Raw genomic sequence first — 14,653 nt, 5'->3', positions numbered from 1 at the left:
GACTTCAGGTTTACAACTGGGAAAGTCTTGAATGTTCAAAGTAAATTGTTCTGTTGTGGAGTTTTTGATATCCAATAGGGGCAAAATACTGTGATGAAAAAAAATAAAATAACTGAATTCCCTAAGGCAAATTTACTTCATTATTTTGTTTATATATCAGTATGCTGGATTTAAAAAGAAAAGTGATTGCTCTGGAGCAATTCAAATGGCATAAAATCTTGTGATAGTTTAAATAAACTACTAATTAAGCTGAGCCATGACAAACTTTGGTAGAGTAACAGTGTAAAAACAAAAAAAAAACAAGTGAAAGATGTTCAAATATACATTCTAGTTAGTCTATAAAACTTAATTGAAGTTGGGTTATTTCCAGTACAAAACTGTTTAATTATCTTTGCAAGAATTACATCAGAAATGGGGGAAATCAAGTTAAAGGGTAAGAAAAGTTTGGTTTTCTTCCTTGTTTTGTATATTCTTGAAAGACATTTGCTATTTCATTCTACCTCAGTGAAATCTTCATAATTTCTTTATGGTTCTAAGATTTATTTATATTTTCTCTGAATTACAGATTAAAAGATATTTGGTAAAAAGCAGTTTTAATCTAGTGATAATTTTGAGGGAGAATTTGTGTGTATCTCTCTGAATTTAATTGATGAGAATAATTTTAATAGATTGGTAATTTGTTTATTTAATATTTTATCCAGGAAGATTTTCACCTTCTGTTGATTTTCATATTTTTTTAAAATCTCCTAACATGTTAAGAATATAAGGTATATTTACGAAATGAAATAAAAACAGTAAAATACTGTTCGAAACAGGCAACTTTTTTCCATGATGAACTATTAGCTACTGCATTCAGAAACTAAACAACATTAAGTCTGCATAAAGACAAGTTAGAATTTGTTGAATCAGGATTCTGTATATTTACTCATAAAATGTGTTTTGCTGAACTATATATTGCTTACATTTCATTAAAGATTAATTATTAACCACTGATGTAATAGCTTACAATAAAGCCATTAAGAACCGGGAAAGTGAAGTATTTCTGTCAATATAGGTTGTAAAAGCATAGTCTAAATGTGAAAATTTTTAATTGCTATAAAATAAACACTTTAGCAAAATATGTACACTGAGGTTTTTTTTGTTGTTGTTGTTCTGCAGTCTCAGTTTGAACTCAGGGTATTCCATATTCGTGGAGAACATGCTGTATCAACTGCTCAGCTTGAGGAAGCCATTGCACATCTGAAGAATGAACTTGATAATAAATTAAACAGAAGAAATGAAGAAGCAAAGGATATTGCTGTTTCTACTGAAGATGATAACCCACCAAAGACATACCGAAATGTATGTATACAGACTGACAGAGAAACTTTTATAAAGCCTAATGAAGAAGAAAACAGAGCTGTGAAAAATAACCAAATAGTACCCAAAAAGCTTAATATTTCTTCTTTGACACATTGTATTTCTGCCCAAAGTGAAAATAAGGACAGTTACAATGTACCAACTTCAGAAAGTGTCTTATCTTGTCAACCAAAACAAATGTTGCCTCCTCCACCGCCACCACCACCTCCTCCTCCTCCTCCTCCTCCTCCTCCTCCCTTTCCCGATTCTTCACTACCAGGTTTAGTTCCTCCACCACCACCTTTGCCAGCAGGTTTGACTTCACTGACACTTCAGTTTGGATCTGGGCCACCACTGCCACCTCCACTTTCTGAAGGCTGTAGGGATTTTCAAGTGCCATCACCACCACCACCACCACCACCACTTCCAGGGCTGGGACCTCCTGTTCCTCCTCCACTGCCTGGATCTGGGTTACCTCCACCCCCTCCACCCCCTGGGCCTGGGTTCTTTTTTAATAGCACTTTATCTTCAAGTCAAGGTCCTCGGAAACCTGCCATTGAACCTAGCCGTCCAATGAAGCCTTTGTATTGGACACGGATACAATTGCAAGGCACCAGGTAAAATATATTTATTTAGACTTCATGGCTATTTATGCAACGTGTACAAGTGTATGGTCTTAACAAGAAGTAAAACATAAGTGTAGAGGCATGGAATTCACATGTCTAAACAAACAAACAAAAAAGGAATCAGTTCTAGAAGCCTAATAATAATAAGAAGAAATGGGTTTAAAATGTTAGATATAAATGAAAATGATGTGCATTATAATGGGAAGAAGTTTGATAGTTTTATTCCCCAAAATCAAAGTACTCCCTGGACAACTAGTGGCAAAGCAACTAAATATTTTGATGGTTCCTTGACTTTGCACTAAAGAGATAAGAAAAAAAAAAAAGTTAGCCAGGAGGTGAAAAAATATATATTTTTAAATAGAATTAGAATTAAAATTGAAATGGTAGAATTTGGTCAAGTGAGAACTTTGAGTTTCATCTCCTTTAGCTTTCCAGTCATTTGAGGCGATACCATCTTCAAAGCACTGTGTCAGCCTCTGTAATTTCAGCTCTGGAAAAAAATAAACTGGGACTAACCTCTGTGTATAATTCTCCGGGGGCAGGAAGCGTGAAGCATATGTATAAATAAATGCAGTGCAGGAACCTGTAGTGTAAAATATCCAGCGTGGAGGAGGCTCACTGCTGATAGAGACCTCTGTAGTTAAAACAAACAAAAGCTTACCGGTCTTAATTAAATATGACTTTTATTATAGTTTACAGCTTTTTGTCTGAATTTATTTTGATGAGAAAGAATCATAATTCTGGAAATTTTACTCTGGTGTAACCAAGCATAAAGTGTTCATATTTTATATAAAATATAAAACAGGAAAAAACAGTTAATGAAGTGTGAGTTGTATTTTTTCATTGCTTCAGAATTAAAGGAAGCGAAATATTCTGGAGCAGGAAGTTTTGGCATTTTCATTTTGCTTTCCCAAAATACTAGTGCAAAATAGTGAATAGACAGTTGGTCCAAAAATAAACCTTGTTGTAATTCTTCCTGTTGATTCACTGAGATCAAGATGATCATTTTGAAACATTGCTGGTTCATCAAGCTCTTGTTCAGTGCAAAATAAAGTCTAAGTCATAGTTATGGTGAACTGCTGGTCACCTGCTGTAATGGTCCAGCAACTTTATGGTCTGCACTAGAAATGGAAACTTTTTTAAGGGTTTGCTGTTCAGAGCAGAAGCTCTCTGGGACTTTGAAGTTCTTCTTACAGAACCAGAAAGCATTCTTCAGTGAAATCTTTGCAGCTGATGTCAGGAAGAGTGAAGCTGTTGAGTTCTAGCCACCTCCTGTGACACTGAATATGCTTCATCAGTGGATGCTAATGGAAAAATTAGAGTTCTTAAACATTCACTGTAATAAATATGTGTTTGTGTATTAAGTAAAAACAATCCTAAATTTGAAAAAAAGGATTTATATGACTTGGATTTCTCTTCCCACTTATGTTGGTAGGTACTACATTTGTTGTATATTACATCTAATAAATGTATGTTTGGTGATATCAGCCCTTTGTAGCTCATAGGGTTTTCATATATATATCTATATGTATATATATTATTGCAAAATATTTCATTGCCTTTTAGTGACATCTGCTGGAAGAAGTGGGCCCATCTTCCACTGATAAGCATAAGACAAGAAGAGTAGTTTGAAGATAGTTTTGTCACACATACTTGCAAAAAATATTGAAATTTTGAAAGTCTTTCAGAATTGAAGTACTCAGTTTGCAGCACCACTAAGTATTTTTCCTAAATTCAGATAAAACAAGAGGATTGCATTAATAGGTTCCAAGTGTAGATGGTGATGGTTATCTACACTACATCTGTTTTGAAAGCTGAGAAGAAAAGGAATGATAATCTCCACGTAAAATTTCTAGTTGGTTGAATGAAGCAGAATCTGTTCAGTCTCTGAAAGTATAGGCCACATAATTGTTATAATTCCTTAAACCTGCAACAATGATAACTATGAGGATAAAGCATCTGTGGCTAACATCAAGTGAACCAAGTCCTCTACGATGTTCTTAAAATGTGCTTGAATAAAGTGTAGTCACTATTTGTTGATACTGTTTATTTTTGTAGGTCTAAGCAGATTACTTGGAATTACTCAAAAAAGCTGTTGTTGAAATACTCTTAATCCTAGTTGAAGTGGCAGAAATCTCTAGAGATGTATTTGCACAAGCTGCAGTTGCAGTATTTGGTTGTTTTACAAAAAAACTGCACAATACATACAGGTAGTCTACTAAGTAGCTAAACTTAGCTACACTTACTTTCACAGCCTTGTGCAAAATACTTTGACTCCTTGCAAAAGAAAGGTATAGAGAAGGAATGCTATATGTGTGCTAGCCATGTTTGTTGTTTTGAGTTTTAATTCTATTAAAGATACATTTTTTTAATAGATATTTAGTGGAATTTTTATTATTATCTTTCCCTTTATAGGAAAACTGCTATACCAATGTTATGGGAATCACTAGAAGAACCTGATATACTTGATACTACTGAGTTTGAATATTTGTTCTCCAAAGACACCACTCAGGAAAAAAGAAAACCATTATCAGAGACTTACGAAAAAAAAAACAAAGCCAAAAAGGTATTTATTGTTTCTTTGTATTAGCTTTTTTGTTGTTGTTGTTTGGTTTGGTTTCTTTTTTGTTGTTGTTGTTGCTGCTTTGTTTTACATTTTTAAAAAATTGATTTCTTATTTCTTGATGAACTAGCGCATAATAGATTGGTTTGTAAATCCCACTTTAAAGCAAAACAGGTAAGATTGCTGAATCAACCCTAGCTAGATGATTCAGGTAAATTTATTGTTTACCTTGGAAGGTTTCTTCCTTGTGAAAATGAAGGTTCTATATCCTAGTGAGGTAGAAAAAGCAGTGTACAGGAGAACTGAATGGAAGTTCAAATATGTATATAAAAGTACCAGTATTTCAGGCCGTGTCTGCCCTTGCAATTATTTATAAGTAAAGGCTATAATTAAATTATTCTAGCAAGCATATTTTCCATTAAGATTAATTTTGAGAATTATAAATATTTCCAAATATTATAATATATATCTTAATATATAGATTTATATTAATATTAATATCAACATGTGATTTATATTAATATATAAATTTATATTTCTAAATATTGGAAAAATAAAGTATAAGGGAAGATAGGAAAATCACTCTTTCTTGTTTTGAATAAAGAATGTCAAAAAATACTTTTCTGGTATAGCTAAATAGCTGTCAAGGAAGAACAGGGCAATCATATCTTTGATGGCTAAAAGTTTGTGCAGTAACTATTTCATCATCAGAGCAGATACTATTTGCCTCAGATGTGATCTGTTACAGAGAGAGCATATGCTCAGTTACAATGTGCATATAGAACAAATAAATAGCATTAGTAGTATTTGCTGCAGGAAAAATTCTGGTCTGAACAATAGTTGAATAATGTTTTCCTAAACCAACATTGTTATAGATTACAAACCTGTTTAAATATATACTGTATCATAAATCTGAGTTCACCTGCTTGGAACCACAAGAGGGCACTTTGTACGTAAGCTGTGCTATCTATCTTTTTCAATTTTATCATACATATAAAGTGAGTTTTCCTACAAGTGTATCAGTGAAATTGAATCTTTCAAAACATCTTTGATCATAAACTTCCTGTATTGCACTTAATGTAGTAATTAATGAGAAACGTAAATGAGGCTGTAGAACTTATGAAATTCAAACTAATGTGATACCGAAAGTGAAAAATGAGAAAGGAGGCTGGTGGGGAGTTGGAGGGTGGGAGCATGCTGGCATTTGGAAGTATACCCTAAAGACAATATTTAATGTTACAGTCCTTTAAATATCAGATTGAAGCTGGATACAAGCACCCCTATGAAAAATATTTTTATATTACATTTTACTTGATAAACACTTAAGTGCTTGTAGCTTGTAACCAGTGTAACTTCAATGGGGAAACAGCATGAACAATTACCTATTTATTTCAAAATACCAGCAGCTAAAGGAATATATCTGGGTCTCTAGGTCTGTGGCAGCAAAACAGATTAGTATTAGTCCTGTTTTCTGAAAGATCAATGTGCATTATTCTTTTTCCTTACAGCTTTGTAAACTAAATTACAGCAGCATGATATTTCAATGATCCCTCTTAACTTTATCCAAAACTGGATAGTAGTTATTCTATACAATGTAGGAAATAATGGTGTAATAATAAGTACCATTGCTTGTGAGAAAACAATGTTTTCTTACAAAGATATTTTCTTTATTTATGTCAGTGGTTGAATTAAATTGTTTTGTTTTTAAAAGGAAAGTTTTTAATACTAGGAACATATTTACTGGAATTATAGGAATAAAAAAGTTCCTCAAAAATACAAAATTAAATCCCCCAAAGTTTAAAAGTTATATATAATATGTGTTATTTAGTTTGGTGAAACTCTTGGGATTATGATCATGGTATTACAAACCATGTAGTGTGGTTTTTTTTCAGTGAACATTTCAAAATCTTTTGCACAATAATATTAAAATTTCTGTCATTTGAACCATTGGAAAAAAAAAATCAGCTTTTAGAATTCAAATGAAATTTGAATTTAATTAGGTTTATAAGCATTTCTTATTTTATATTCTGTCTTTCCAACTTTCTTTGCTAAATGACACATAGTAGCAGTTGAAATTTTTAGACAATTGGTCTTTATATAGTCCTGTGTTTTCCTTTGTCTCTCTGAAATCCCAGATGTCGGTGGGCTAGTTCCAATGGATCAATCTTGGTGGGCTGTGAGTGAAATGATGATAGGAAGGTATTTTGTTTAATTACAGTATGGTTTATAAGTAGATGGTAACAGAAAGCTCTTGTAGATTAATGTAGAACTATCAGTTCTGCTGGCTTCATTTGTCCTTTCTCATGCTTTACCTCATCATTCAACTTCTCTTACCTTTTTTCTAACAGTTACATCGATCCAGAAGAGCTTTAGCAGCAATCATTTTCTCTGCTACAGTGCTGCAAATATGTGCTTGTCTGGTCTTAAGTATGGTGTGTCCTGGTGTATGGAATTGTATAGTCTGGTTAAAAATGCTTTATACAGACAGTATGAAAGATGAATCTGATGATGTTCATCATGTGTTATGTGTTTTTAGCTGATACTGTATCATTTTATGATTCTTTGTAAATCACTATTTTATGTTTTGTAAAAAAGCCTTCCCAAGAAAGATACAGCTACAGCTGTAGAATCTGGAGTAGCATTTTGTGTTTGGCATAGGTAAACTATTTTATTTAATACTACATCTTAGTGTTGACCTATTCGTTACATTACATCTCTTCTCACCCACCCAAATTTTTGTCCCATTTAATACCATCTTATACAAGCTATGTTTGGCATGCTTGGTATTTAGAAAAATTACAGGCCGATAGGCTGTGCAGGATCCCTTGTTAAAACATGATTACTTAATACTTTTCTCCTTGAATGAGAATTAAATCAGTGCTTCACAATCAAGTTTCTTGTGCAATTGGAAGAGTCGGTCTTTCAAATCCAAGGGGAATAGTTTCTTATTTAACTGGGTCTTCTTTATAAAAACTAAGGAGACTTTAACAATTAGTGGTTTGCTGAATTATGAAATCTTTACTACCTATTTACATTTCTCTTGCAGTTTCAAATAAAATCATAATACTTAACTTATTCTCAGATTATTTTTTTTGTCAGTCAGAACACTTTGTATGCATCGTCTGTGAAATGAATGCTTAAGTGCAAAACATCACATTAAACCTATAGAAATTTCACTTTGTTCTATTCTTACCTATTTGTCCACATAGTAGACACCTTAGGACAATCCTGATTAAACCATTCACTGTCAACTACACTTTTATTGCTTATAGGTGATAGATAATCTGCCATTTTCAGCCAGAAATATCTAAATCTTGTCCTACATAAATGGAACTGATGATGTCCAATGCTATTTGGAAAGTTATACTCAGTATATATTTTTATTCATGTATATAATTACATGTGTAACCATATATAAAATACAATGTAAAATTTATAATATTTATAATACATAATATATTTTATACACATCCATATCATCGTTGTCAAGATAGGAGAATACATTGAGGATTCTGTGGGGATCAGTGCTGGGTCTGGTCATCTCCATATTTTCACTTGTGACCTGGATAATGGAATATTAACTCTGCAGCTATCATTTAGTTGCAAGAGGCTGCATATGTTTTGGATTAGACCCTTTAGAAAGTTTTTATGTTTCAGTGGTATGATCTGAGAAATAGGGATAAGCACAAGTCTGTACAGTTAAGGTTAATCTACCTACTTAGAAGTAAGATGGGGTACAACTGACTGTCTAGGTGACAGTTTAGCAGAAAGGATCCAGGAATTGTAATGGAGCATGAGGAGCATGAATTGTCAAATCACGGTACTACAGAAAGGGAAAACAAGACTGATATATAAACAGAGGTGTTGCTTGCAAGACAATCTACTTAGCCATGTCTCAGTTAAGAACTGCGTCTAGATTTAGGCACTCCAGGCCTTCATTAAAAATGTTTGCTAACTGTGAAGAGTCAAGAAAAGTGGGAATGATCAGAAGTGTAAAAGTAGTCTCTGAGAAAAATTCAATGATTATGATTGTTTAGTCTAGAAAAGAGGAGGTTGATATGGGACACACAGTAAGTATCATCAAGTGCATACAGCTGCTGCAAAGAAAAATTATGAAAAGCTTTTTAAGAGTAAGGATACCAAAGGAATGTAGAGCACTTTTGGCTGGGGAAAATGTGTTTCTGTATTGGGAGATAGATCATTAAGAAAATTTGTTTAGAATTATACACATATAGTTGATACTGTATTGAAGTACAGAAATGCTTTGGATGACGTTTTGAGTGCCTTTCCAACATCATGATGCTCAATTTAAAGTCATAAAGTCCAGTTTCTGTCCATACTCCTATGGTTGAAGACAGCTGGCAGTCCTTTTTTTGAGTGGAAGTGCTTCTGTGACTCCCAAATTCATTGCTTTTGTGCCTGACAGAAATTGGCTTACTAAGTCAGTTACGGTAGTTTCTTGAGGCTGTCATCCTTGTGTAAGAATGTAATTACTATAACTAGCAGTGCAGTAATTAAAAAATAAGGTATTCTGACAACTACGTGGGGAAAAAAAGGAAGGGAAGTTAAGAACCTTCCAACAGTAATGGCAAGATAGTGTCTTAAAGGATTACATGGAGGGAGATTTCATGTATGTTTTAGGCATATACAGTATATTCATTTGACAGTGATAAAATATGAAAATAATATTGTTTAAATATTAATGTAGTATAAATTAAGGTCAGATGTACCTTCTGGTACACTTACATATTCTTAATGTTTGTTACAGTTATGCTTATCTGGGCTTTAGAAATTCTATAGGGTATATGACAGCTCATGCACTCCTATGGAAAATTCAGCAGATTTGGAAGAACTGTTTTTTTGTTTTGTTTTGTTTTGTTTTTTCCAGCTCTGCATTCCCTGAAATATTTCGTAAAACACAGATTCTCATGCATTTATCTCCCCTGCAAGTAAGCAGTCATGTAAAGTTCTACAGTTGTATGTAAATAACAATCAAAATAAATATTCTAGTCTTCTAGGTATTATTTCTTAAGAGTAGAGCCTGTCTTCTGGATGGGGAGAATTTATGTCATGTATTAGTTATGTCCCTATGTTAGAGCAAAATACTGTGCAATATCTTTAAGGATTAATAAATGCAATTGTTTTCTTACAATGATGCTTTTGAAGTGTAAGACTATAGGCATTTTAGTCTTATACAAGATAATACAATGCAGTGGTTTCTTGGATGTGATATTTATGAAATGGAAAAGAGGCAATAGCTTGAACCCTGACTTTCCCAGAGACTCTAGATGGATGAATAATGTATGAGTGGGATTTATTTTCTAGATTAGTTCTGAAGTGGTTGAATATGCAGCAGGCAAAGTCAAAGTTACTAGACAAAAATAAATAAGTGGAGTTTTTTAGCACCTGCATATGAATCAAATCAGTTTCTCTCTGATTTTGGTTAATTGAATTAGCTTAATTTAAATATTTATGTTACTAGTATGATGCAACTTGGCAATATACAGAGGACCTAAATATATTTACAGCGTTCAAGGTACTGTGGTCTGTAGCTAAGATTTTTCTTACGCATCTAGTTGGGCCTCGCTTTCAAAATGACTTAAAAGTTACAGCTTATTGGAAATCAGGAAGAAAAAGGGCTAGATCCACCTGGTTACTCTGACAGAGTCCCTCCCCAGCTTTCCTGCAGCCCCCTTTAGGGACTGGAAGGCCACTATAAGGTCTCCCCATTGCCTTCTCTTCTCCAGGCTGAACAACCCCAACTCCCTCAGCCTCTCTTCATAGGAGAGGTGCTCCAGCTCCTTGATCATCTTTGTGGCCCTCCTCTGGACTTGTTCTGACACTTCCATGTCCTTCTTGTGTTGGGGAAGAAAAAGGACAATATACAAGCCCCAAAGCTGAACACAGTGCTCCAGGTGGGGTCTCACACGAGCAGAGCAGAGGGGGAGAATCACCTCCCTCAGCCTGCTGGCCATGCTTGTTTTGTTTTGGTGCAGCCCAAATACGGTTGGCTTTCTGCTCTGCAAGCGCACATTGCTGGCTCATGTTGAGCTTCTTGTCAACCAACACCCCTAGGTCCTTCCTTCTCCTCAGGGCTGCTTTCAATCCATTGTCCACCCAGCCTGTATGGATGATTGTCCTATTTCGTCGGACGTTTAGACCTTAATGCATGTTGAATGTGACTCCTATTTTGTGACCCAATTTTTAAAGTATCACTGTGCCACTAGTAAACTGGACTGTTTTCATTATCATCACTGTATTTTCTTAAGCTTAGATTTCAGTTGTAGCTTTCTGAATATATGATTTCTGTACCTATTGTATTATCCAGTAAGAATACCATTAAAGCATTTGTCTAGGAATGTATGATTTATTTAAGAAAATATTTTAAGTTCTACAAATGAAATTGTAAATGGACCTCAAATATAAATTTTTCATGTACCAAAAATGTTCAACTATAGATTAAATACATTACCATTAAGGTCTGTAGCTGTTTATGAAAACAATGAAAACAGAAAACAATCAATATATAAAAACTCTAACCTATTTTGCTGAAAATAATCATCTGTCCTTTTTGAAAGAACTCAGCTTTCAACAGATTTGAATATAATTTGAAGTGTCTTTCCCAGACTGTGAAAATCTTCTATAGACATTTTCATGTCAGATGAAGCACTGAAGTTTTACATGCAAAGAATTTTGTTTTCATTCATTCTAAACTGGTAATATTTCTTGTCTGTACATGTCCATGCAAATTTTTAAGCTGGTAGGCACATGTAATTGTTTTCAAGCCATAGGGCTCCCCTTTCCTGTTAGATTTGCAGAATCAAAACCTGTTCTTGTAGTACCAAACAGAAGAAAAGGGGAATTAGGAAATGTAATTGCAAATGAAATAAAAAGCAAGATCCATTATGTATTAAGCTATGATGCCCTGTAAGCCTGGGGGAAAAAAAAAAAAAAAAAAAAAAAAGGTAATTTAGAAAAGAGCATTCCTTCACTGTGATTTATTCCATGTGCATTCTGTAGCTCCATTAGTGAAGTTACATGCTTTTTCCAGTATATTTGAGGACTTGTGACAAACTTATCCTCCTATGCTTTTTTCAAGAAACAGGATAGTTGGATGTTTGCGATGCCACTCTGTCGTCTTCTTGCCAAAAAAAAAAAAAAAAGTAAATGTAAAGTAATTTGTGTCAGGTGTATGCTCCAAATGAAAGTCCATCAATCATTTTTGGCCCTTTAGTGCAATGATTATCATTTCAAAGACGCAGGAGGACATTAAAGATAATGGCTTCTCTGTTGTCTATTATCTCTAACAGACTTCACATAATTATTAACATGTGTTCTCATTTAAGAAGAGTGTCAATATTTTGAGTGAATTGCATTTTTTTAACTGAAAGGGATATGTCTGTCAGCAAGTTTTTTGTCCATCTAACTAAATGAGGAATTACAATTAATGAATTTTGTGTTTCTGCAAGAAGAGCAGATACTGCAGAAAATGTTGGAAGCTTTGCAGGGTTGAAACACAATGACTGTCTTCAGCTGTCTGCATAAGATAATAAACAGTGTTCAAACTTGAGTAAAAGTAGTAAAATGCTAGTGCGTGCTCTTCTGAGGCACTCTCACTTTCTTTTATTTTTTGTGCTGTGCTGAGAAGAATGAATACAGCATTTCCTTATTTGCCACAAAGCTCTGCAGTCATGTAGGATGGGGAAGGTATCCATAAAGGGTAAATATCTATTTTGTGGTTTTGTTTTATTCACGTGGTTTTGATAGAAATTACTATCAGATTTACTAGATTTCTTACCCCTTATTTTATCTGGAAATATTGCCACTTGCTTGTCCTTTAGAAAGGAAAGCTAAAAAATGTTTTTTTTCTTCATCCAATAGAATTGCAGTTAGAAATACATGTCTCCTAAAATATTAGGAACATGGATAAAATATAAAACTATGGTTCATCCAGGTTAAGTAAATAAAAAATGGTTAAATCTCGCTCTCCTTTGAGAAGGTATAGAAGAGATAATGTATAGTATTAAGCTTCCAAAATTTCATTGGTAGTCTTGCGGTGTTTATGTAGAATGGCCTGCGGGGCGTGCTTACTTGCTTCTTGAGCAGGATATTCCTCTTCTGTTTCAACAGGGTTTCAGCAGACTACTTATGGGTCCAGGTTGTTGACTTCACTATAAAAGTTAATGAGTGGGAATGTAGGGAAACACTCTGATATACAGAACAGCCTTTTAGCTTATAGTTTCTCTCAATAAATTTAAATATTATGGAAAGAATCCATGCACCAGCAGGAGGAAGGATTTAGCTTTTAATCACTAAAGTAAACTGAATCTGTTCAGATTTCAGCACCAGTAAGTGTCCTGGACAGAATGTAGACATTGCAGTTAGACAAAACAGTGAAGTCTGACGTGTAATATTTAATGAAATACATTTCTGGCTACATTAGAGAAACACCTTTTAATGGGAATGACAGAAGAATTTATGAATGTATTTGAGCTTCAGTATGCCTCTTCTTTTAAGTTATATGATAAATATTGAAAGATATAAAAGAGGTACTTGTTTACAGCAAATCAATGAAATAACGTTAAAAAAACAGGGAACACCATGTCGAGCAAATAATGTTATGGATCAGTGAATTAAATACATTAGCACCGGCAACCACTGCTTTGTTACTGAGCCAGTAGATGCTGCATCCATTACAACGATACATTCATAGTCTGGAGGAGCAGCAGGCAGCTGGCAAACCCTGCCAGCTGGCATAGCAGCATCAACTGGTGTCAGCTGGATTTTAGCTTCTTACCTGTCACTGCCAGCAAAATGCAAGTCCCAATATGCTGAGAGGTGATCAGTGATTTGTCTTTTAAAAGCATAGACTAAATAGTTCAATGCAGTCTTTACAAACTTCCATTTTATTTCCCTTACGGTTTTTATGAGCTAGAAAACTGCAGAATTTTTTGTATCTCCTTTCCGTTTAGAATTCATACAATCATTTAATTATCTGTCAGTAATTTCCCCAAAATAAGCATTATTTGGGAGCAAAATGAGTATTTTGGAAAACATGTTCTTTGTTTTAGCACTGATTTTATGTTTTTGTTGCAAAATCTTTCAAGTTGCACATTGGTTTTAAAACCTGTAACAAAAGTCCTATGTAATTCTTCAGTATTACTACTGTGTTTTAGAATAGTTTTATGCCCAATTTGAGCTATTCTGTTGTCTTATTGCTCCATTTTTGCTCTATAATGAATAAAATATTAGCCGTCAATTATAGATTTCACTTCACTGAAACTATTTCAGGTAGTCTGAGGCTAGTTTGATGTCTGGTAATTGTGACCATGTGTACATTTGTCTAAAATGCGTGTGAACATACAGTTGGTCAGGCATTTTAAAACATGAATCTGTTCTAGCTTTTAAAATCATACAAGCTATTCTTTACATTTATTTTTCTAGCTTTTTAAAGTGAAAGCCTTGCTTAGCAATGGAAGCTAGTTTGATCATATTTAGAGGATGTTTTAGCATGTAAAAATAGTAGAATGATTTGAAATGTCGTATTATCTATAACAGCTATAGTCTGGAAAGGTTTTGCCTCAAACTAGGCATGTCTAATGGGGTTTATGACAACCTATGAATTTGCCCCTGAACAAGGTCAACCTGGAGGTCAGAGAATGCTATACAAATTGCATACTACTCAAGCCTGTAATTATCCCTGTAAGAAGTTAATGTGCTGAGGAGTTCAGCAAATTCATGTAGAGCTTCAGAAATGACCATGATGAACTGAGCAGTTACTTATATTTGCTCTGAAAAAAACACTGATAACCGGATGTGATGCCTAGAGAGTATTAATTTATGGTAACTTTTAGCCGAATCATCCTGTCTGATTGTGTACTCAGGAGGTTAAGAGCCTGAATTCTTTATCGTTTGAAGAAAATATTTTAAATAAAGTTTAAATAGTATTCCTTTCGTACCATCAAGGTAATATGCCTATACCTATAAATTTCCTACCATATAGGTACTATACCTGTAAATTGAAAAAACTCTCAGGATAGATTTTATTCCCAATTTTGGCAGAAAATAAGCAACATCTACTCTAACATAAGTTTATTTAATTTTGAATATATACAACAGGGACATA

At 33.9% G+C, this 14,653-nt stretch overlaps 1 protein-coding gene across 1 annotated transcript in view; it reads left to right on the top strand.

Moving 5' to 3' along the window:
- The window catches only part of FMN1 (formin 1), a 143,621-nt gene that overhangs the window by 42,879 nt on the left and 86,089 nt on the right, over positions 1–14,653 (top strand). The window contains exons 4-5 of the mRNA XM_048058754.2: positions 1,159–1,955; positions 4,380–4,530. Of these exons, the coding sequence (XP_047914711.2) occupies positions 1,159–1,955; positions 4,380–4,530 (948 nt within the window). The remainder of the gene's footprint in view (positions 1–1,158; positions 1,956–4,379; positions 4,531–14,653) is intronic.

This window comes from Anser cygnoides, chromosome 5, assembly GCF_040182565.1.
Source record: "Anser cygnoides isolate HZ-2024a breed goose chromosome 5, Taihu_goose_T2T_genome, whole genome shotgun sequence".
Lineage (NCBI taxonomy): Eukaryota > Metazoa > Chordata > Aves > Anseriformes > Anatidae > Anser > Anser cygnoides.
The sequence above is the reverse complement of the archived record's forward strand: the minus strand, read 5'-3'. Positions and strand labels throughout refer to the sequence as shown.